Source organism: Python bivittatus, unplaced genomic scaffold, assembly GCF_059951505.1.
Source record: "Python bivittatus isolate LINGU-HERP-01145 unplaced genomic scaffold, Pbiv_v1 ctg000080_np1212, whole genome shotgun sequence".
Classification (NCBI taxonomy): Eukaryota; Metazoa; Chordata; class Lepidosauria; order Squamata; family Pythonidae; genus Python; species Python bivittatus.
Genome location: NW_028277035.1, coordinates 44,353,194 through 44,373,861, shown reverse-complemented (window position 1 = coordinate 44,373,861; position 20,668 = coordinate 44,353,194). Strand labels below are relative to the sequence as shown.

The following is a 20,668-nucleotide window of genomic DNA, read 5'->3' as shown; positions in this document are numbered from 1 at the left end:
ATTGCTGTCAGAGACCATTTTAAATCAACCTGGCTAACAAAAGCTAATAGCAAACTCTAGTCCTTAGGACTCTCTTTGGAAAATCTCTGTCCATTAGGGTTTGAAAATGCCAGGAGTCATCTTAAATAACATATCTGGGATATTGATTTTCAAACCAGTTTAAGCCTAGTATCCAACCCTACAGTTTATGGATTCCTCTCAGATGGGCAGTATCTCTCTTCAGTTCTAATTCTGAAATTTCATCGGGCTTTCGCCTTGGCCAGGTTGGATGCAGTACCCTCTGCCGTTCTCTGTGAGTAGTATAAAAACATCCGTTTTCAGCAGTGCTTCTGCCCATGTGGAGATGGCTCTGTGGAAACTCTTAGCCATATGCTCCTTTGTTGCTCTGTCCATAGGGAATCAAGGAAGATATATATTGTCCCATTTTAAAGAACAATCCTGATAGAGAGCGCAATGCCCATCTTCACTACTTCTATCTGACCAGGACCCTGACATATCTTTCCAGTTTACCCGATTTTGTGCTACCATTTGTTTTATCTGTCCTACCTACGGTTGACGTTTAGCACAAATTTTGGTGATTGCCACTGTCATCTGTACTATAGTTACTATAATAATGTGTTTTATGTGATTTCATTTTATATTTTTCTTAAGTTTTATTAATAATTACAGGTTTATGCATTTTATTATTGTGTTCTCTGGCCCAAAAGCTGTAATAAAGGTTTGACAATCCAGATTCTGGTGGCATGTAGGATAATAATAAAGTTGCCAGTTGACTGGGACTTGGACTATCCCCCTTGATGGTAGGCCTTCCACATGCGTGCTGTGCCATCCAGTGAAACGGACACATACTGCAGAAAATCAAAAAAGAAAGTGAGTTAGGAGTGGCAGTGGCAGCACTCTATACAAGGCTCCAAGAACTGGATAAAGCATACTGATTGCCCACAATCTTTGCCTCATGAGTTTTCAGATTATATTAGTCTCCCATCCAATTGTAGGCCAAAGAGGAATCAGTGGCCCCAGCCTGGATTCAGATTGTCAGTGCTTCAAGGAGGTGGCCCCAGGCTCTCATACCTGCTTCATTTCTGGGACATGGATGAGACCCTTAATAGAATCTTGATGTCCTGTGTAACTTTGCACCAGTGCTCCAGAGTTTGGGTCATAAATCCTGGAAAAAGAAAAGGGCAGTTACAAACCTATTCAAAGATAGGCTATCCTTTTTTGTTTCCTCTTCCCCCATTACCAAGTGCCTTATCCTGTGGCTACCTGATAGTATCATGGTCTCCTGCAATGATACATCCGTTGATCTGGTCAATGCAAATGCAAGTGATTCCTCTAGGGGCTTTCATGTCCTGCACGCAACATCCACCATCTTCAGTCTGGGTGAACCAAATAAAAAAACACTGTACCCTAACTTCCTCAATATATCTCACTATACAAATATAACTTGTGAAATTCTATCCTGACATTTGATTCTTTAATAATCATGATGCAGAGCTCTTTATATTTGGTCAGAAAATAATTCTGGGTCTGTAAGGGCTAATCTATTTTCCTACTGTCTACCTATCATTATACTTAACATGAAATAGGGAATGAAGTTACTTACCCACAGCTGAATGGTGCCATCTTCAGCACCAGTGACCCATTTGTTTTCTTGTGGGTGCCAGGCCAAGGCTATGACAGTGGTTTTGTGCCTACAAAGTTCAGCCAGGAGCTCCAGATCAGCACAATCAGGACTGAAAGCACAGATGAAAACCCCAGTGCTGGAAGAGAAGGCAAATTCCCTCCTTTCAGGAGCAGGAGGGTGTGGACTGTGAATGGAGGGATAACAGAACCTTGGCAAACTCAGATTATTAGTGATAAAGTCCCTCTAGTAGGGACTTGTACTTCTTATGTTTGCTACTGTCCATATTGCCAAGAGAGATGCTTATCAACCCTCCATTCTTCCATACAATTTAGCATCTTCTGATGAAATTTCCTGTCTGAGAGCATTCTGAGGCTGTTTCATTTGTCAGATGAACACAGAAGGGTTTACCCACCTATTTTGGGAGTAGGCCACATCCAGGATAGGCCCATTATCCCCAGGCAGACTGGAGAAGGCATTTTGCAAGGAACGGTTGTGAAGATTCCAAAGGCACAGCCTTCCATCCCATCCCCCACTGAGCTACAATGAAAGGTGGCAAGGTTGGCACCCGCTTCTCAGTGCTCTGGTCCCTTTAGTCCTCTTTTCCCCCCTTCTCCATACCTTCATACCTTGAAGGCTGTCTCTGCTCCCGCTCTCTCCCTTCTCACCAAATGAAGAGATGGCTGGAAAGAGCCTTAGAGGGCTATGGGTCCCACTTTGCAGAGAACAAAATACTGCTTGGTAAGTATCCTTTATGAAAAGGATATCTAGTTCAAGCCCATTTTAAGGTTAAAAGGTCCATAAAGTGGGAGACCAGCAGGAACAATGAAACTTTACATCTACAGTTAACACTTGGATTCAGTCACCCAATCAGTTTTTCTGATATAGTACACTTAACTGATATAAACTATTAATTTCATTTACCTGTGTAAATTGTATATAAGTTTATATCATCTTATTCTCTTTTCATGGGTCACACATAAGCACCTACCCTATATCATCTTTTCCCAGCCCATTCACTTACCAGATAAGGGACATGACTACCATTCTCACTCTTCACCAGTGCAAGTGCTGTAATCATGCCAGTGTGTCCACACAGCACTATTCTGCATGTGAGATCTAGTTAAGGTAATAGTGGTATGGGAGACAGTGATTGGATGGAAAAGAGAAAGAAGGGATCACTTCACCATGATGAATCTGAAGTGATACCCTTATTACAACAGTTATTAATTTGATTTATATTCTACTTTTCCACCGATAGGCCTTTTTTTAAAATGCAGAAATGTCAGCTTGACAGTGACAACCTGCTGAATTCATTTCCAAGATAAACAGGAGGTAGACACCAATGAAGAGAAGGTGCATATAAAAGAAAGTTGTACTGGCATACATTTCAAAGGCGTTTTTCAGTGGGACTTAGATGAACAACACTGTAGCCTATAGTACTGTATGTTGTGATTCTTTGGGTCACAGCACATTGCCTAAGATTGCCAGGAACTGCTAAAACTCAGTGAAGCCTCTTCATGTACTAACCCAATAAACTGCAGGTAACTGACTAATTAGAGAAGTCTCATCAAGTCCAACTCTGACACCATCATCTAATTTAGCCACTAGATCTGTTTGATCAGTCTAGCTAAAACGGTAAGGTCTTTTGGAGGTCCTGTGTTCTTGGGTTTTTTTTGTTCGTGCCTCCTGGTTTATTCTTCAGCCCTGGTTTGTCTTTTGATTCTGTTCTGCTTTTCATTCAAACTTCTGGTTTGTTTCATGACTCCTTGGCTCACCTCAGACAACTGATAACGACCCAATTTTACAAGGCTTCAGTTTCTTCCACTAAAGAAAAATGCCTTTGAATAGCTATAGATCATTAAATGCTTATTTTGGGATATGTCTGAAATTTCTAACACATTCTGAATCATTTTTACCTGAGATACAGCTATTTGAAGGGTTCCAAGCCATCTCATCTTGGACACAATCTTCTGGTAGTGTTTTGGAGTCTTGATCCAATGCAGACATATTTTGCTATAGCACGGAGAAAAAGATCAAATAGTAAAGAAAACTTTCCTGAATCCTGTTTTGCAATAAATCTTCCACCTGGATATTGCTATTGTGCACCTATGAATTTATTTCAGCCTTCCCCAATCTAGTGAATTACTAGATTTGTTGGACTTAAACTCCTACAATTCCTAGCTAGTAGGCAGCATTTCTATAATAACTAGGAAATGTAGGAATTGAAGTCTAAGATGTATGGAGATTATCAAATTAGGGAAGGCTTGTCAGTGCCATAGATGTTAAAATAAACAGCCTGTGGTCCCTGGGAGAGTGTCCAAGGGACCATTGGATTTTCTAGATTTCTACCTCTGAGGAGAAGAAATCTGAGTTTAAAAAAACTTTTATCTGTTCTATCAGTTTCCAAAGCTGATTATTATGACATTGGAGGGAAGTGAAAGAAGGGATCCTGGAATTGGTAAGATCCCAGGAAAATTAATGAATACACTAGACCTAGAATCTTTCTGGCATCCAACATAGCTATGCATGTCCTGGAGCGTGCATAATTTTACTCAGCCCCATTATTTACAGTGGGGGAATTTTTGTTTTGTTTAAAAATATAAACAAACAAACAAGCCAGGAAAGGAAAATGAAAGCGCCTTTCCTCTATAATGTCTTCACATGACCTCAACAGAAGTTTAGAAATTTTTGAGACTTCAGTGCAGCACTCAGAGAAAGAAGATAAAGATTGCTCTGTTGACTGTAGGACTTCCAATCAGAGACCATGGGAACTGAAGTTCAGTGGAGAACCTAGGACACTAAGAATTCTCAGAAAGGGTACTCTGGGAGCAGTCATTCTAACAGCAGTCAGGATTTAAGGTTTTCCACATGTTATTGAACAACATCTCTCAGCATTCCTCAATGCTGGCCATGTTTGATAGGATTTCTGAGAGTTCAGAAACTTTTGGAGGGCAATAGATAGCTGTATCTGCGGGGGGGGGCAAGGGGGATCAAAGTGATGCAAGCATGTTGTGATGTTGCAACACAAGCCTCAGCTCTTTTGTGGTATATTGCCATATCACTGCTGACACAGACACTGCTGGACACAGTGAAACTACAGGTAGTCCTTGTTTTGTGACCACAATTGGGACCTGCAACTCAGTTGTTAAGGGAAGCCATTGCTAAGTGAAACCATGACCATGCTTATGATCTTACTCCAGTTTTCTTTTGCTTTACAGACCTGCAAAGGTCATAAATAGGGGGATTGGTCGCAAAGTAACTTCTTCATCACCATCATAACTCCGAACGGTTGCTAAATGAGGCAGTTGCTAAATAAGGACTACATGTAGTTCAAGATAGTCTACATCTGTAACTTAAATTGTGCATCAAACGTAACTGACATATATGTCTGGCTATCCCCCTGTTATATACCCAAGGCTGGGTGGAAATTCACCAGTTTTTAATCACTGGGCAAGAATGAAAATGACTGCATCCTACACAAAGACTTCTGGCTTTTTTTTTAGGAGAAATATCTTTTTTTTTTTAATTCAAGGTTGCCAATATTGGAATGGAAGTTGGAATTTTTGCCAGTCAGAGTGGGCCTTGTGTTAAAAATAGGCCACATACTCCTGATTACCATCCCATTGTTCAGAGTCAACTGTTTTTTCCCCTAAAGCTATGTGTCTGGGTAGCTGATGTAGCTTTCCTATGTAGGAAGGCAAAGGTCATTCACGCCTTGAAGATGACCTACAAGGATGTGATTTTGGCCGCCTTTCATCCAATCATGGGAAGAAGACTGGGACAAGAGTTTGCTGTTACCTGGACAATGGGCTCAGCATCTGGGATGAAGGTCTCAAATTCCCAGAGATAAATGTTCCCGTTGGTTGCTGACATCACCAGAATATCCAGTTGTTCAGCAAAGATGACCCTGTCAAGGCCCAGGGTTTGGTTATCAATGCTGCAGTCCTAATTCAATCTTCAAGCTCTGATCTTAAAACCAAAATCCAACCTTTCCCGGTTTTTTCTTGCACATACATTTTCTCCAGCTTAGAAGATGCAGACACTTTTTAATGGTGCTTGGCAAATGTCACCAGACAACTTTAAATAGCAAGCTTTGATCCCAAGCTGTATATACAGCCTTGTATGTGTGCGGGTACTGTATTGTAGTTACTATCCCTTTGACGATCCTATCTGGCATAGGAAAGAGGAAAAGGGCTTCAAGTAGCACTAAGTTATAAAGCAGATGAGAGCCAGTTCGGTGTAGCAGTTAAGGCGTCAGACTAAAAACCAGGAGACGGTGAGTGCTAGTCCCGCCTAGGCATGAAGCCAGCTGAGTGACCTTGGGCCAGTCACTCTCTCTCAGCCCTAGGAAGGAGGCAGTGGCAAACCACTTCTGAAAACCCTTGCCGAGAAAACTGCAGGGACTTGTCCAGGCAGTCTCCGAGAATCAGACATGATTGGGTGGATTAAAAAATAATAATAAAGCAGATGGAGAAGGCCTGCCTCATCTCCAGGGAGAAGGCAGAAACAGCTCAATCTAATTTTTTTACAGTTAGTTTTGCTATGGCCTCCCTGCTACAGTAGCCTGTACCCAGAGAGACCGCATCCTGATAGTTACCTAGTGAAGCCTGTTTTTTCTTCTCCTGCGCCTTTGGCTGTGATCTGTGATCTGCTGTAACAACTTCGGAGCCTACTACAAGTGCTCCATTTTTGTGTGGAATCTGGACAAGGTTCTGATTCTTCCTGATGGCCTTTCTCTACTTGATCAGCCAAAGGTCCTCGTCGCTCCAGGTGGGCTTCATCTATGTGGAAGGACTCCCTGCTGAATGAAACAGACACACAACCTGTGTTTACACAATGTACTTAATCAGATCCTTTAAAAAACTAGCAAATGCATTTGTACAACCTGCTAAATTTAGTATTAATGGTGGTTAGATGCTTTATGGCTTAGCATAATGTGTGAACCCAACTATTCATTTAGCTTATAGTTCAACATATTTTCCAAACCCACAGAATAGACTAATTCAGTAACAAGGTTAGCTTTATTGTGTGAACATAGCCACAAGAGAGGAAAGACCACAGACATTGCTGTGGAAGCTAGGAGATGGGTGATAGGTGTAAGGCTGAGTGGCTGTATGACTAGAGCAGGCAGAACATGAGGAGACAGGAAAGAGGATGCATATGACAAGCAGAAATAGCTTGTCTGCAACCATCTACTTTTTATATAATGCAAATGAATGAGACAGACTCATCTAAGTGAGAGATGGAAGTGAGATTCTTTGCAGATCATAGTGCACTGTAGTCTTGTGTCTCTTTCAAGGATAAATGCTCTTGAAGCTAAAAGTATGAGCATCATAATGATCAAATGAAGGTAGAATGTTTAGCAATTTAACCACATAAATCTGAAAATTAGCAAAAACACAGCATTACATAGGCTAAGCATCTCATCACTAAGGACTGTGTTTCCTCTTCTTAGCAGCAGCAGCTTGCAGGACTCAGCATATAACTAATTACATCACTAGTGCTGGGCAATGGAAATCTCTGAACCAATTATATCAGTGCCTGCAGGTATTTCCTGGATGTTGTGATAAACCTTTACCTGTAGATGAAGGGAGATATGTAGCTTCTTTCCCATTTCTGCAACATTCCACTGCTGTCCCCACTGAAGAGCAAAATGGGGTCCTTCTTGGCTAATAAAGATAACAGTGAAAAACCAGAGGCAACTTGGACTTGGTAAACCAGACAGAGTTTACTGCTAAACATATGATGTAAAGATCAGCCCAAACACTCACTCGCTAGCTTGACTCACTTAGGTAAGGTTATTTTGGCTATGAGCTATGGCATCCCACCCACCTGATGAAGCTTAAACTCCCTGATCTATTGCAGGTTGGGGCTGAGCAGATGCAGAGTTACAGTTATGCGTGGCCACTTACCATAGGCAAGGCACTCCAGGGAGTGTTTGCAAGGCAGCAGTGTTAAGCATCCCAACTCACTGTAGCGCCAAACCACCACTTGCTGCGGCTTTGCTATGCCTCAAAGGAGAAGAGAACAACATTTTGTGTGTTCTACCTAAAATAACCTTTTTGGGGATTGCTTAAGGTTATTCGGATTACTCTAAAAGGTCTTACCATCCGCCAGGCCATATAATACCTTGAGAAAGAGAAAGGGCGTGACTGGAAATTTTCTACTTTACTTTAAAAAAAAAAAAGAATGCATCAGTTCAACTCATATTCATGCAGAACAGAAACCTCTATCTGACTGGAAAAATATGGAACATGGGAGTTTGTTGATGTGACAAATTAAACATATGAAACTTGGTATAGTTTTCCTCAACCTGGTGCCCTCCTCTTCTGTTGGGACTACAACTCCTAGAATTAGGAGCAGAACTCCCAGTCAGCTGAAGTGGGTTTATAGGGTGGTCAGTGGAGGAGGGTTTCCACTCATGTTTATCCTCCCAGCCACTTTTTATCCCTGCAACCAAGTGAATGGAGAAATATTCATTCAGCTGGAGAAGAGAAACTAGCCTGGATTTGCACTGCCAAATCTTGAATATCATTCCAAAGCTGAGACTGAATACTAGAATCATGGTTCAACTTAGTAGCCCTGCCTTTTGAGAAAATTCTTCTCCAAGTTAATTTCTGCTAAATTAATTGATTAAGTGAATTGTATTCTGCTTGCTTTTCCTCCATGGACCTTACAGTCCATGTAGTCTTCATACTATCCTCACATTAATTCTATAAGGTAACTATAGGAACTGTTAGGGTGAGAAAGAGGAACAGACTCAAGATCATCAAACATTATTGCTGAATGCCTTGCACTAGATTTCCAGCAGATTTCATACAATACTCTAACCTAACCTTCTGAAACTTGATGCACTCTAGATATGATGAAGCTGTAACTCCCAGAATACCCAGCCAGCTTGTCTCTGCTCACAAGGAATTGTGGGAGATCCATTTCTAGCACATCTGGAAAGTTCCAGATTCAGGTGAACTGGTTTACTCATTACATCAAGTCTTCCTCAACTTAAGTCTCTTTTACAAACATAATTTTATGTTAAGAACATGAAAGGATTGGTCTATAGGATGTGAAGCCAGAATCCACGGTAAGAGGTTTGGGAGCCCAGATGGGATCTTGATTTGCAGATCTGAGGGAAGAGGGTATCAGTGTTTTGCTGGGGTACTCACCTATCACATACCTTGAGTCTGGCAGGCTGAGGAGCTTCTCGAGAACCAACCCATCCTTCTGATTACCCTGGAACGTGGATATGAACTGTGAAACCTGAAAGAAAGGTGGCTATTTAATATGGGTTTTCCTTCCTTTTACTGTTTATCTATGGCAAAAAACTATTTTTATCTGTGAGCAAATGAAAACAATAAATTTGTGGCAATGCTCTGAAAAGCTGTTGTCAAATGAAGTTGCACAGCTATAGAGAACCCCAGAAAGGTAAGTGATACTTCTGATTGCTAACTTTTTTTTTTTAAGTGTTCTTTCAACATGTCTTGGAGCAATTGGAAGATCCTGAAAGACAATGCAAATGGTCCAAGCAGCCCTTGAAACACCTACTCAATAGAAACAGCAAATGAAAAATACACTGTTCAGGAAGCCAACATAATGGAAAGGAACAACAGCTAAGCCACAACTTGGGCAGTTTAATTTAATCTTAATTATACCTGCCACTGACAATTGAAAGAAGATCATAATGTTTCAATATAAAATGGTTCTGTACAGTCTTTATGTCATCTACAGTATATGGTACCATCAATCTGGCAAAATGGTCTCAACTGTCAAGAAGAGGCAAGAAACATGCTTGTTACAAGAAACATCCTTCACAAACAGTGAGATGAAGTTATTAATGTGTGGAATTTTGCCCCCTAAGGATGGGCAACCTTCACAGAAAAATCCTGCTGAACAACTACTAAGAAAAAAGGCTGCCTTGTACTGGATCAGACTATGTGTTCGCTTAGCCCCACGTTGCCAGTTTGGACCAAAAGTCAGGATTCAGGCAGATAAAGGTCTTTAAAACATCTAATACCTGACATCCTTTTCATTGGCATGGCCAGAACTTAATCTGGGAGCCTCTTGCATGCAATATATCATTCAGCAATGGCCTCTGACCTCAGGAAATCCCTTAGTGGCACTTATCAATATGTTTAAGAATGACCTGCAGGATCATCCAGGTCAGAACTACTGCAGCCTGACAAGCCCAAAGTGTTTGTAAGTGGGTTCCAAACTGGCAGACATTTTTTGCCTGCTAGATGTTTGTCTATATCTCATACTACTTCACCCCATAAATTTAACAAAACATTTGGGAATTATTTGCATATCCCCCAGATTTGAGCAACTATTGTTTTATGTTGTAAATATGACTTCTGAAAGCAAACTGGCCAAGATTAGTCTACAAAATCTTTCTGTGTGGGAAGATATTGAGGCAGGCCACTTTCACACACAAGTTCTGGACTTGTTGGAAAACAACTCGAGTAGTGCAGGTCAGTTCCAATAATTCATTTCCTGTTTGGTTGCAGTGCAGGTAGAGTGGCCATTTCTACATTGGAGAGAAATCTTGCCTCATCTCTCCCTCCGACTCCTCAACTTCCTCTAAGGCAGTGTTTCTCAACCTTGCCAACTTTAAGATGTGTGGACTTCAAGTCCCAGAATTCCCCAGCCAGCCATGCTGGTTGGGGAATTCTGGGAGTTGAAATCCACACATCTTAAAATTGCCAAGGTTGAGAAACACTGCTCTAAGGAAATGCAAACTTAAGGGCTTGGCAGCTTTCCGTCAAGGGGCAAGACATAACAAGCAGACTTGAAACTGATAAAGAGTTTTGTCATTTCCTCTTTTCTCTGCGTCAGGGAGGAGCCAGCACTCACAGTGCTGGGTGACAGGGTTCTTGTCTTTCTTGCCTTGTCTTGTCTTGTAGAGAATCAGGGGATTTTTGTTGCTGCAGCTTCTGGTGGGGCAGTAATATTTGCTCTTTGTACTCAGCACTTCATCTATAGCACATGACAGCATCTAGCCAAATGTGACTGTTGTTTTTTTTTAAACTAAGCAGGGCTGGACTTGGTTAAGGTTTGGATGAATGACCTGAAGGACTGAGGACTAGAAAGTAAAGGGGGAAAAATCCCATGGAAGGCAATGACATGTTACCAAGGATTCAAGCTCAACTCAAGGGAAACTTGCCTTTTTTTATCCCAGCACTTCACAGTGGCAGAAGTGAAGACAATCATGGATTGCCTTGACTGTTTCTGAAGATTTGGAGAGTGAAATGGTGTGGGAAGTGCCCGCAGTTTCCCTTCTTTATTCTTTTTTCCTCTATCAATTGTAATATCAAACATTGCCAGTAGAGGGCTCCTTGTAATCACAAATCCATTGAACACAGCCTATAAGTTAGTGCTGATTGGCAGAATTGCATCAAATACCCTTGTGTCACTCACTATTTCTCCAGACTGTGGCTCATAAAGGGTGGGCTGGGAAGCGCCACTAGTAATCCAAATGACGCCAATGGGTGCCACATAGCACAGTCCAGTTATGTTACTGATGAAGGGGCCAAGGCGCTGGATCAGCTTGCCATCCTGGGACCAGATGCCAACAGTCTGGTCAAAAGAGCCCGAAAGCACCCTGCAAATGAATTCAGGTCAGTGATTCGAGGAAGCAGGGAATTACAGTGAATGAAGGGTCAGTGGACTTTCCAAACAACTGGTTTATACCCCACACTTAACAAATGCTGCATTTCCAGTATTGTTAGAACCAGGGGAGAATCTTTTTGTGTCAAAGGTTCTCAGATTATTGTAATACCTTTAAGTTGTTTTTTCCCTGCCAGCAGTTCTATTTATACCCTGAATTGTTCATTTCCTCTTTGTGGTAAACACCTTCCTTCCCCAAACCTCTACCTCTTTCATTTGTTGTAGTCCAACCATTATGACAACACCATTCAGAGGAAAAGGCAACTCCTTCTACCCGCACTTTCCCAGTAACAGGGGCAAAGTTCCCACAAAAAGCATGTGCACATGCAAAAGGATCCAAAAAAGGCCATATGCAAAAGGCAAAGCCCTTCATTTTGCTTGTACCTTGTGGTTTCTTGCTGGCGTACCAGAAGCAAATGGGTGATAGCTGCATTGTGGGCACGTAAGATGCACTGCTTCTTTGTCAGGCCTTTTCTTCCTGGGGTCTGGTAGGTGTCAAAGATCAGCAATTTCTTGTCATACCTGGAAATGGTGGGGAGAAATGATCAACTGAAGATGAACTTGGATTCAGTAGGCTTCATTTAAACTTTTCAGCAATCACCTTGAAGCATACCAGAGCGTTTTATGGGCACAGGCAAAATGTGGCTTCTATTTTCAGAAAAGTGCTGAAACTCACAGCATTGTCCTTCATAGTGATCCAGTAGCCACGAGACTACTTTTTATGAGAGCTGTTCTGGGGCCCTTTTGATAAGTCTCTGATTGTAACGTCAGCAGTGGACACAGAATGTCAAATCACAAAGTACTTACTCTGATCTTCTCCAACATATATTGTCCATGGTTCCCATAACTTCCAGCCAATATGATTGTTGAAGTGCTCACAGGAACTTGGGGGAGTCCTATCTTAAAAATCTGGAGATTACCAGATTGTGGAAGACAGGTGTACCAATGGTAGTAACTATCATTGGTATCACAAAATATTTAGGTTCTGAACCTGGCTAAATGGGAAGACCATTCTATCCCCACTTCCAAACTCACCCAGCAGTGTAAATGTGGTTATCAAGACAGGTGATGCAGGACACAATGTCTTTGTGAGTCCATTCAGAAAAACTTTGGGTTATGTTGACTATGTGCCCAGATTCTCTTTTTTCATCCAAGGGGAAAGCAGTCAGGCGTCCTTTGCTGCCACAAAGAAGGAGATGCCGAGCCAGGCTGATTGCCAAGCTGAAGATGGGGTAGCCCAACTGTAGAGAAAAATGGGCAGGTGTATGTAAAGGACAGAGTTATAGGGCTGAGGAAGGCATCACTGCCACAGCACAATCTAAACACAATTTAGTCTCAGTGGAAGGACTTGGGAATTTTCCGAGACTGACCAGCAAACACTTGAGTTTTACAGGAGAGCTAGAAGATTAGTTCTGTCTTGTTGAAGGAATGGCTCAGAGACAAAAAGAAGTTTTCATAATCTTGATGGCTTCAAAATGCTTGCCAAGGCAGATTTCTAAGATAATTTTAGTGCCCCAAAATCCCCAGGGTGTCATCCTCAAGACTGAGATACCCTTGAATGGCAAGAACCTAAGATAATCATTCTATAACCTTACAACATCCTGTTTGCCATGCAGTGCAACTCCAATCACCTCCAGCAACGTGGCAAACATGCTGTTGAGTATGGTGAATACTAAGTGAGTACATCACTGGTGAGCACAAGGTTGGGGATAGCTCCTTGGCCTCATTTCTGTACAATAGCTTGTAATTTCAGAAAACTTATTATTGTTCTTATTATGACTGGATTCCTAGTCCTAGGGTGTCATGAGGTACCACTCTTACCAGAATACGGTCAAGCACTGTACCACCTGGAGCCCACACCAGCACAGAGCTGTCATTGGAAGCAGAGAAGAGGAGCCGTGCCTGTGTCCAGGAAAGGAAGTGGGTGACCCAGCCAGCATGTTCTTTGGTGCACAAGGACAGGTGGCCACTTTCCATGTCCCACCATTTGATCACTCCATCTATCAAAGTAATAAAGATGACATGCCACTTATGCGGACAGGAGTTCACTTCAGGAAGAACCTGGAATTCATTATTTTCCCGTCTTATTCAAGGAGAAATTTCCCAGAAAGAACCATGCAGTTTTGACTGAGTGTATTATGCCAACACTGTTCTTAAACTCAAAGCATGAATTAGTATTTGGACATAGAAATATATGTTGAAAATGCATAAATAGAACAGAAAAGCAATCTCCTGGTACATATAGAAAGTTACATTTTGGTCTCCTCTTTGTTTTATAGAAATTAGAGCTTCTGCTGTACTGATATAATTATCTACCATTCAGACATAATTGGCCACAGCATGACAGATTCAGGAAGCTGGCACAGGAGTGGAGTTAAATGTAAGCATTTAAAGTTAGCGCCCCAGAAAAGTGTTCCTTCCCAGGATGGGCTCACCTTCAAACCCAGTGAGACATTCCCGTCGAGCTGTATGGTAGCCAAGAGCTGTTATGGAACAGCGGTGACGTTCCTTTATTCGCAGGTGCTCCTGCATAGCCATATCTATAGTTGCAACCAAATGAAGGATGGCATGAAGAACAGGGATTAGAATGAGGTCACCCCTCCAGGGAAATACTGAATGTTCAGTCTCATATTTTTCAGACCAACAGCCATGTTCCTTCCAAAGGTAGAGCTGAATATAGCATAGGCAGAGGCAGGGGGCAGAGGAGGAATTTATTTTGGAAGGCCTATGAAGGCTGCATAAGCACAAGGATGAGGTGAGAGCAGTGTGTGTGCGTATGCGCACACGTGTGTGTGTGAAATTTTAAATTTTAACAAATACACGTGACATAATTTAAAACAGCTTTTTAAAAAGTTGTCTAATAGGCTGAATGTTGATGTGTGCTGTAGTGTTTTCCTACTGCGCTGCATTTAACTCACTGCAAAAGTGTGTGTGAATCAATCTGATATAAAGAGAAGGGTGATAAAGCAAAGGAGAAGGCTTCTGGCTGAGCCCTGAATGGCAGGCAACACAACAGATGACAAAAGATGGATGCAACTGTGCAGCGCAGTCCGAGAGAGCTCGGATGGCACCCACTCCCTTAAAAGCACAGTATATGCAATCATTTGTGGAAGGGGGGCCATGTTAGTCTGTAGCAGCCAGCAAAGGGAAAGTGGCATCTCTTAAAACTTCAATCTATCTCAACATGAATTAAGATAATTCATGTCTTGGAAAAAGGAAGTTCTCTTATCCCTCTTCTCCTCCACATCCTCTCAGCCTCGCTTCAACATTATCTCAGCATAACAACTAAATACCCTGAATGGTAATAAATTCCAGAGTTTTCTTTGGAAATATCTAGACATAAAAATTCGACAACGAACAACGTTGCTGGCACAGGTTTTCCAGAAAAGAAAAAAGAAAAGACCAGCAAACATCCAGCACCTTTAACCACTGTGTAGAAATTGAAGGCCAGCAAACTAAGTTTTTCCTCCCGAAAAAAAAAGTTGCATTGTCTACAAACGTCATTCTTCGTGTACGGGATTTACCACACAACTTCCCAGCTTTTCCTAAGGCTGCTTGCAGCGTGTCTCCCGTCCCGGTTCCTTGAGAATGACTCAGCTGCCCTCCTGTAAACTGTTCTGACCCCCCAGCCGCCCCCCCCCCCAGACTTGCCCAGATATGCCGGGAGAACCGAGCGAAGAGTTCTTGGGCGTTTCAGTCGGTGGCGGCGCCTGGGGACTCGGAGTTAGCTTCAAGTCTCGTTTACTTCCTGCGCCTGTCGCCATGGAAATGAAGTGAAGCGAGGGGGGGGGGGGAGTTAATCTCAGCGCGCTGTCTTTCGGCAGCGATTTGGAGTCGTGAGGCCGCGGTGTGCCTCAACCGGCAGCCGCGGCTACGGATCCGGAACTCGTGCTGGTTCTGACCAAGCCGCGAATAGCACCGCCTCAGCTTTCTACTTTGTTCAGAGTTTTGCAGTGATGGATGGAAGGGGTTGCATTTGCAGCCCTGTTCCTTGTGAAAGCATGCTCATTTTTAAAAATTGCATAGGGCCTTCCTTCCAAGGAGTGTAGGGGAGTTTCCATGTTTCCCCGATTTTTTCCCCTCACAACAATCCTGCGAGGTAGGGAAGCCTGAGAAACAGTGATTGGGCCACATTCACCCAGTGCTTTCAGGGATCAGTGGGGATTAACCAACTTGGGTCTCCATATTTAAGATCTCTCTCCCCAAGCTAGGTTACATATGTTGAACTGTAATTAAAATTCTGTCCGGATGCCATCGATGTGCATTGTTTATCTTGAAAGGTGTAATCCAAGATTTCTGGGGAAGGCAAGACGGAGGAAAACTGCTGTAGCCAGCCCATGCTCTGGCTCTTTTTCACTGACTCCTGGAGTTGGAAGGGGCCCCTTAGATCACTGAGCCCAGCTCACAGCTCAGCACAGGAATTCAAAATTAAAGCACGCTAAGATGATTTCCTAATATCTGGTTTAGTTGGAATCTGCCTTCTAGTAATTTAAAACTGTTATATCATGCCTTGCTCTCTGCAATGATAAGAAAATAACTGTAATATTTATTTATTTATTTATTTATTTATTTAAAGTTTTAGATCCCACTCCAATATTCTAGGCAATGTTCTTCTGCATAACATCTTTCCAGTGCTGTCATAGACCCTTCAGTCCTCTTCTGACAGTTAAACATCCCCAGTTCCTTCAGCTTTCTTTGTAGGATGTAATTTCCAGTTCCTTGATCATTCTTGTTGTCCTATGAATTTGGTCCAGTTCGTCTGAATTTCTTGAAAGTTGTGATCGGAACTGGACACAGGTCTCAAGGGAGAGTCTGGCTAATACATAATATTGTGTAACTGTAACTTCCTGTGGTTGGGAAACTATCATTCTACCGATGCAGTTTAAAACTGTATTTGCCTTTTTAGTGGCTATGACACACTGCTGACTCATATTCAGAACAGTATTTACACTTACTATTACAAAGTCTGGTATCCCCCATCCTATATCTGTGCATTTAGTTTTTTTTTCTAAATGAACTTTGCTTTTATATCTATTACATTTCAATTTGTTAAGTTTAGCCTACTTCTTTAACCAAAATAAATTTTCTTTTGTTTTTGTCTTCTAAATTAACTGTCCCACCCTGTTTTGTGTGTATAACATGCTTATATAGACATGCCACCCAGCCCCTGTTTAACTAGATTGCTGATCAGAAGGTTATGAACACTCTAGCTAAGTATTTGATATCATATATATACTCATATATATTATGTCCACAACATTCTGACAAGATACTAAGGAAGTTCCCCAATTAAAAATGAGAAATCGGTCAAACAACATCTGTTCTTCACATATCTATGTAGACTTCTAGTAATCACTACATTGTTTTCAAAGTGCTGACAAATTCATTGTGTTATAATTTGCTCTAGAATTTTCCTAGATATTATTGCAAAACTGATTGCTCAGTAATTCTTGGATCCTCTTTTTGACCATATTTGAAGATACAGACCACCTTTGCTCTCCTCTAGACATGTGGCGATGCACCCATTCTCCAGGATTTCTCAAAGATAATGGATAGCAATTTGGCCAAATCATCAGTGCAAATTCCTTCAGTACTTTAGGTTACAATCTACCAGATTTTGGAGATCTGAATTCATGGAAGACCAGGAAGTATTTCCTGAGTAAGTTTCACTATATTTCAGTCAACTTTTGTGTTAAGTAATCTTTACTTGGTGCATCATGCACATGTTTTTGTCTCCTTTGCTTTATAGGAAACAGCTTTGTTTTATAGTGCCCTAGTAATTCCTAAGAATAAGAGACTTTTTCTACGGGACATTGTGGATGAACTCTGTGCTCTGGCATCCAGAGCTGGAGACTAGGCTGCTTTCCTCAGCCAGGGTCTAGGCACAGAGAGGTATGGCAGAGAGAGCTCTAAGCATGGAAGCAGCTGTGGGAGTGGAAAGTACAATTCAGGCTTCCCGAAACTTCTACAGGAATAATAAAGTGGGATGATGGGGAAGGTAAAATGGCTGGCCTGACTTACCTTCCTAGCTCTGTAATTCAAGTGGTGCTGCAATTCATTATCCCCACCCCCCAACCCTACGCAAGAAGCTTTTTCCTGGGCAGCATTTTATCCTGTAAAGAGAAAGAATCAGAAATGAATGGCTGAAGGAAGTGGTGGCAACAGCTGCATGGCTGTTTTTTGCAGAGGTACACATTGAGAAACAAGCAGAATATGGACAGGAAGTACAATTAGACTCTCCAGAAGCCCTTGTCTCTTGAAGAACAAGAATCTGCTTCCAACTTCTCTCTCTCTCTCTTTTATTACTAGCTGGAAAAAGAAAAAAGGAAGGAAGGAAGGAAGGAAGGAAGGAAGGAAGGAAGGAAGGAAGGAAGGAAGGAAGGAAGGAAGGAATTCTCCACTTAGATAGCCCTAAACCAGTGCTAGCAATGCTAGCAATAATGGTGCAACTTACACTCCAGATTTCAGTACATTGTTTAGCCAATATTATTTCTACCTTATAATAATTAAGTAAGCATTTTAATTTTCATGCTTACATAAATAATTGAGGCAGAAAGAGAAATGGATAGACTACCAAATGCAGCTTAAACTTCTGATGATTAATTAGGAAGTGTCATGATTATGGCTGCAAAGTGATAGTGGTCTGAATTTTGATATTTATATGGTAAAAATACTAAAGAAAGAATAGATACACAAATTGAAATGGCATGAAAATGCAGATCATAATCTCTTGACTACATAAAAATCTAGAAAGGTGGCTATCTTTTTCCATTTGCATGACAGAACAATATATCTCTGATAAATTATAGTAAATTCTGCTGTTAAATTTCTGTGAATATGAAATGACCCTAGAGTTCCTTATTCTGAAAAATTTGGTCAGAAGCTTCAGATTGGCAAATGGAATGATAATAGATTGGAAGATTCCTCTGATGGTTTCCATGGAAATTAATTGGTTAACTATTTTTTTCTTGATGCAGATTAATTGTTTTTTAAAAGGATATTATTGGAAAATATATTTCACCCCCATCTGGAAGGGGCAAGATGAGATTGTTATACAGGTAGTCCTCGACTTACAACCATTCGTTTAACGACTGTTTAAAGTTACGACAGCACTGAAAAAGTGACTTACGACTGGTCCTCACACTTACGACCATCGCAGCAATCCCACAGTCATGTGATCAAAATTCGAGTGCTTGGCAACCAGCATGCATCTATGACAGTTACAGCGTCCTGGGGTCATATGATCACCATTTGCAACCTTCCCAGGGGGCTTCCAATAAACAAAGACAATGGGGGAAATCAGATTCACTTAATGACCATGTGATTTGCTTAATAACTGCAGTGAGTCACTTAATGACCACACCAAAAAGGTTGTAAAATCGGGCACGACTCACTTAATGACTGTATCACTTAGCGACAGAAGTTCCAGTCCCAATTGTGGTTGTAAGTCAAGGACTACCTGTAAGCACAACACACAGTAGATTGCAAATGTTAAGTGTGATAGAGAGGAAGAGGCCAGGAAAGTGAGTTTTTAGGGCTATCTCTGAAAATTGAATAGAGTATGAGAGTTGAGATCCAAAAAATTGGTAAAGCACTGATTTGGGTAAGAGTATTCTATGGTATGTAGTTATGTTTCAACCAACCTGTTTCTTTTATACAAAATAATGTTTATAGTGTATTCAGGAGTAGCTGATCTTTATTAAAAAAAAAAAAAAAAAACAGGCAGCTTTCCATGGTGAAAATACCCTGTGTTTATAATCCTTGGGAGGGAACTACATGCTAATAGTAACTACTAGTTACTTGATCTTGTTCTCAGCCAGCCACTGGCATGCCCTTCCTGAAATTAGGACAACCTCTTCTCTTTCTCAGTATACAATATAGTGTATACTTTACAGTATAAAGGAAAGGAATCCTACTTGCTGCCATATTTTTTTAAAAAATAGAAGGGAGGCTACTGCTTATAAAATAGCTGTTACATCATAGGCATGATAAAAATAGTAACATGATTTAATGCCCATTTTCAAACAACAGTCATGTTGACTGAATATCATATTTTTTCACTACCTCAGTTTATGAATATAGAAGGACACCTTTCCCAAACAACAGGAGGTGCGATCCAGAGTAAACCTGTAACACATGGGTAATCATTGTTAAATCTTCACAACAAATGGCCTTTCATTACATGGGTAATTCACTAAGCACAACGATCACACTTCAAAGATCTTCATTCATCTGGTAAGACTCTAAATAGCACACTGTGAAGTGTGTTGAGAAGGTCACAAATACACACACAAACATGCATATAGGCTCTGATATTCTGTGGAAGATGTAATCCAAGTTAATAGGTTCAGAAAATATAATGAAACTAAAATAATGAAAAAAAAACACTTGATTGCTTCAGTTCTAAAAATGAATTCAGTACATACTCTAAACATTTGCTGGAATATCAAGCATGAATACTAAGTGCTTGCTGAAGGACTATATATAGGTACAACACATAGCCAAGTGAGAGAGAACCACCCACAATCATTGTCCAAACCTTTAAAAATTCAGACAAATTTGTTAGTGAATTAATTCCTGCTGCTGTTTCTTTCTCTGATTGTTTGGGAATGGTTTTAGTGTACCCATTTGGGATCAAGTGGCATCTGTTTGCAGCAGATGTGACAAGAATAGAGGGAAATAAATAGGCTAAGAGCATGAACCATATAATCACAGAGTCTACCTTAGGCTGCAGCCACCCCAAGCTTATGAAAGCACTTTCAGTTAAAATGGATCAGTCTTTCTTATACCGCCTGCTCTGTCCAGTGATACTATAATGCATAGGTGAAACCCATCTGTGTTGGTGGATGCATGAACAGCAGCCTCTTGTTTCCTATTGGACAATATCTCTTACCATAGGGAACTAATATGGCATTAGTGGATTCTGTTCTGTATTTAAACAGTGGTTGCCCATGATCAGTTTGATTTTAGAAGTTTAGCCATTGAAAACAATGTTTTTCTTTTTATACACTGCAGGCCATCCTGAGTTGTTCACAGTACAATACCTTCCTCTGTATGCTCTGACCTGCAATGCTATTTGCATGGTATCTGCACAGGGGAGCAAAGGAACAAATGACTTCATTGTACAAATTACGTATGTACTTGCATCAGGTATCATGACATCACTCCATAGTTATACCATTTGCGCAATGATGTCACAATATATATGTCATCATTTGGATGTGATTGTAATTTTTTAGAGGCATCGTTTTTGATTTGCCCCAGATAGGTGTAATGTTGATCAACCTTTGCTGCACAGCAGAATTTGCAGCATATTCAGATAGTCTCATTCATTTCACAATCTTGCATTGGATTATGGATGCCCACAAAAGCTGGGATGCCTCA

General features: G+C 41.2%; 1 protein-coding gene across 2 annotated transcripts; it reads right to left on the bottom strand.

The window, feature by feature from the left end:
• Nucleotides 1–267: 267 nt before the first annotated feature.
• LOC103050984 (uncharacterized) lies at nucleotides 268–15,035 on the bottom strand. 2 transcript variants are annotated; one of them, XM_088133947.1, is made up of 18 exons: nucleotides 14,936–15,035; nucleotides 13,720–13,824; nucleotides 13,106–13,284; nucleotides 12,320–12,525; nucleotides 11,669–11,806; nucleotides 11,036–11,219; nucleotides 8,788–8,881; nucleotides 7,537–7,635; nucleotides 7,203–7,293; nucleotides 6,222–6,425; nucleotides 5,423–5,531; nucleotides 3,541–3,637; nucleotides 2,646–2,740; nucleotides 2,037–2,161; nucleotides 1,604–1,808; nucleotides 1,264–1,376; nucleotides 1,072–1,165; nucleotides 268–848 (listed from the first exon to the last, which is right to left on the bottom strand). In XM_088133947.1, exons 2-18 carry the CDS (start codon nucleotides 13,820–13,822, stop codon nucleotides 786–788), a joined length of 2,199 nt encoding a protein of 732 aa, XP_087990073.1. In that variant the 5' UTR covers nucleotides 13,823–13,824; nucleotides 14,936–15,035; the 3' UTR covers nucleotides 268–785. The 2 variants fall into 2 exon arrangements, with proteins under 2 accessions (XP_087990073.1, XP_087990074.1); XM_088133948.1 differs by having other exon boundaries at nucleotides 1,604–1,760.
• Between the last annotated feature and the right edge of the window lie 5,633 nt (nucleotides 15,036–20,668).

Coding starts and splice junctions, on each gene's coding strand:
- LOC103050984 (XM_088133947.1), bottom strand. CDS start 13,822: ATGGCTATGCAGGAGCACCTGCGAATAAAGGAACGTCACCGCTGTTCC. Junction 8,882..11,035: donor AGCCACAGTCTGGAGAAATA/GTGAGTGACACA, acceptor CCTTTCTTTCAG/GTTTCACAGTTCATATCCAC. Junction 7,294..7,536: donor CCTGGAGTGCCTTGCCTATG/GTAAGTGGCCAC, acceptor TATCTTTATTAG/CCAAGAAGGACCCCATTTTG.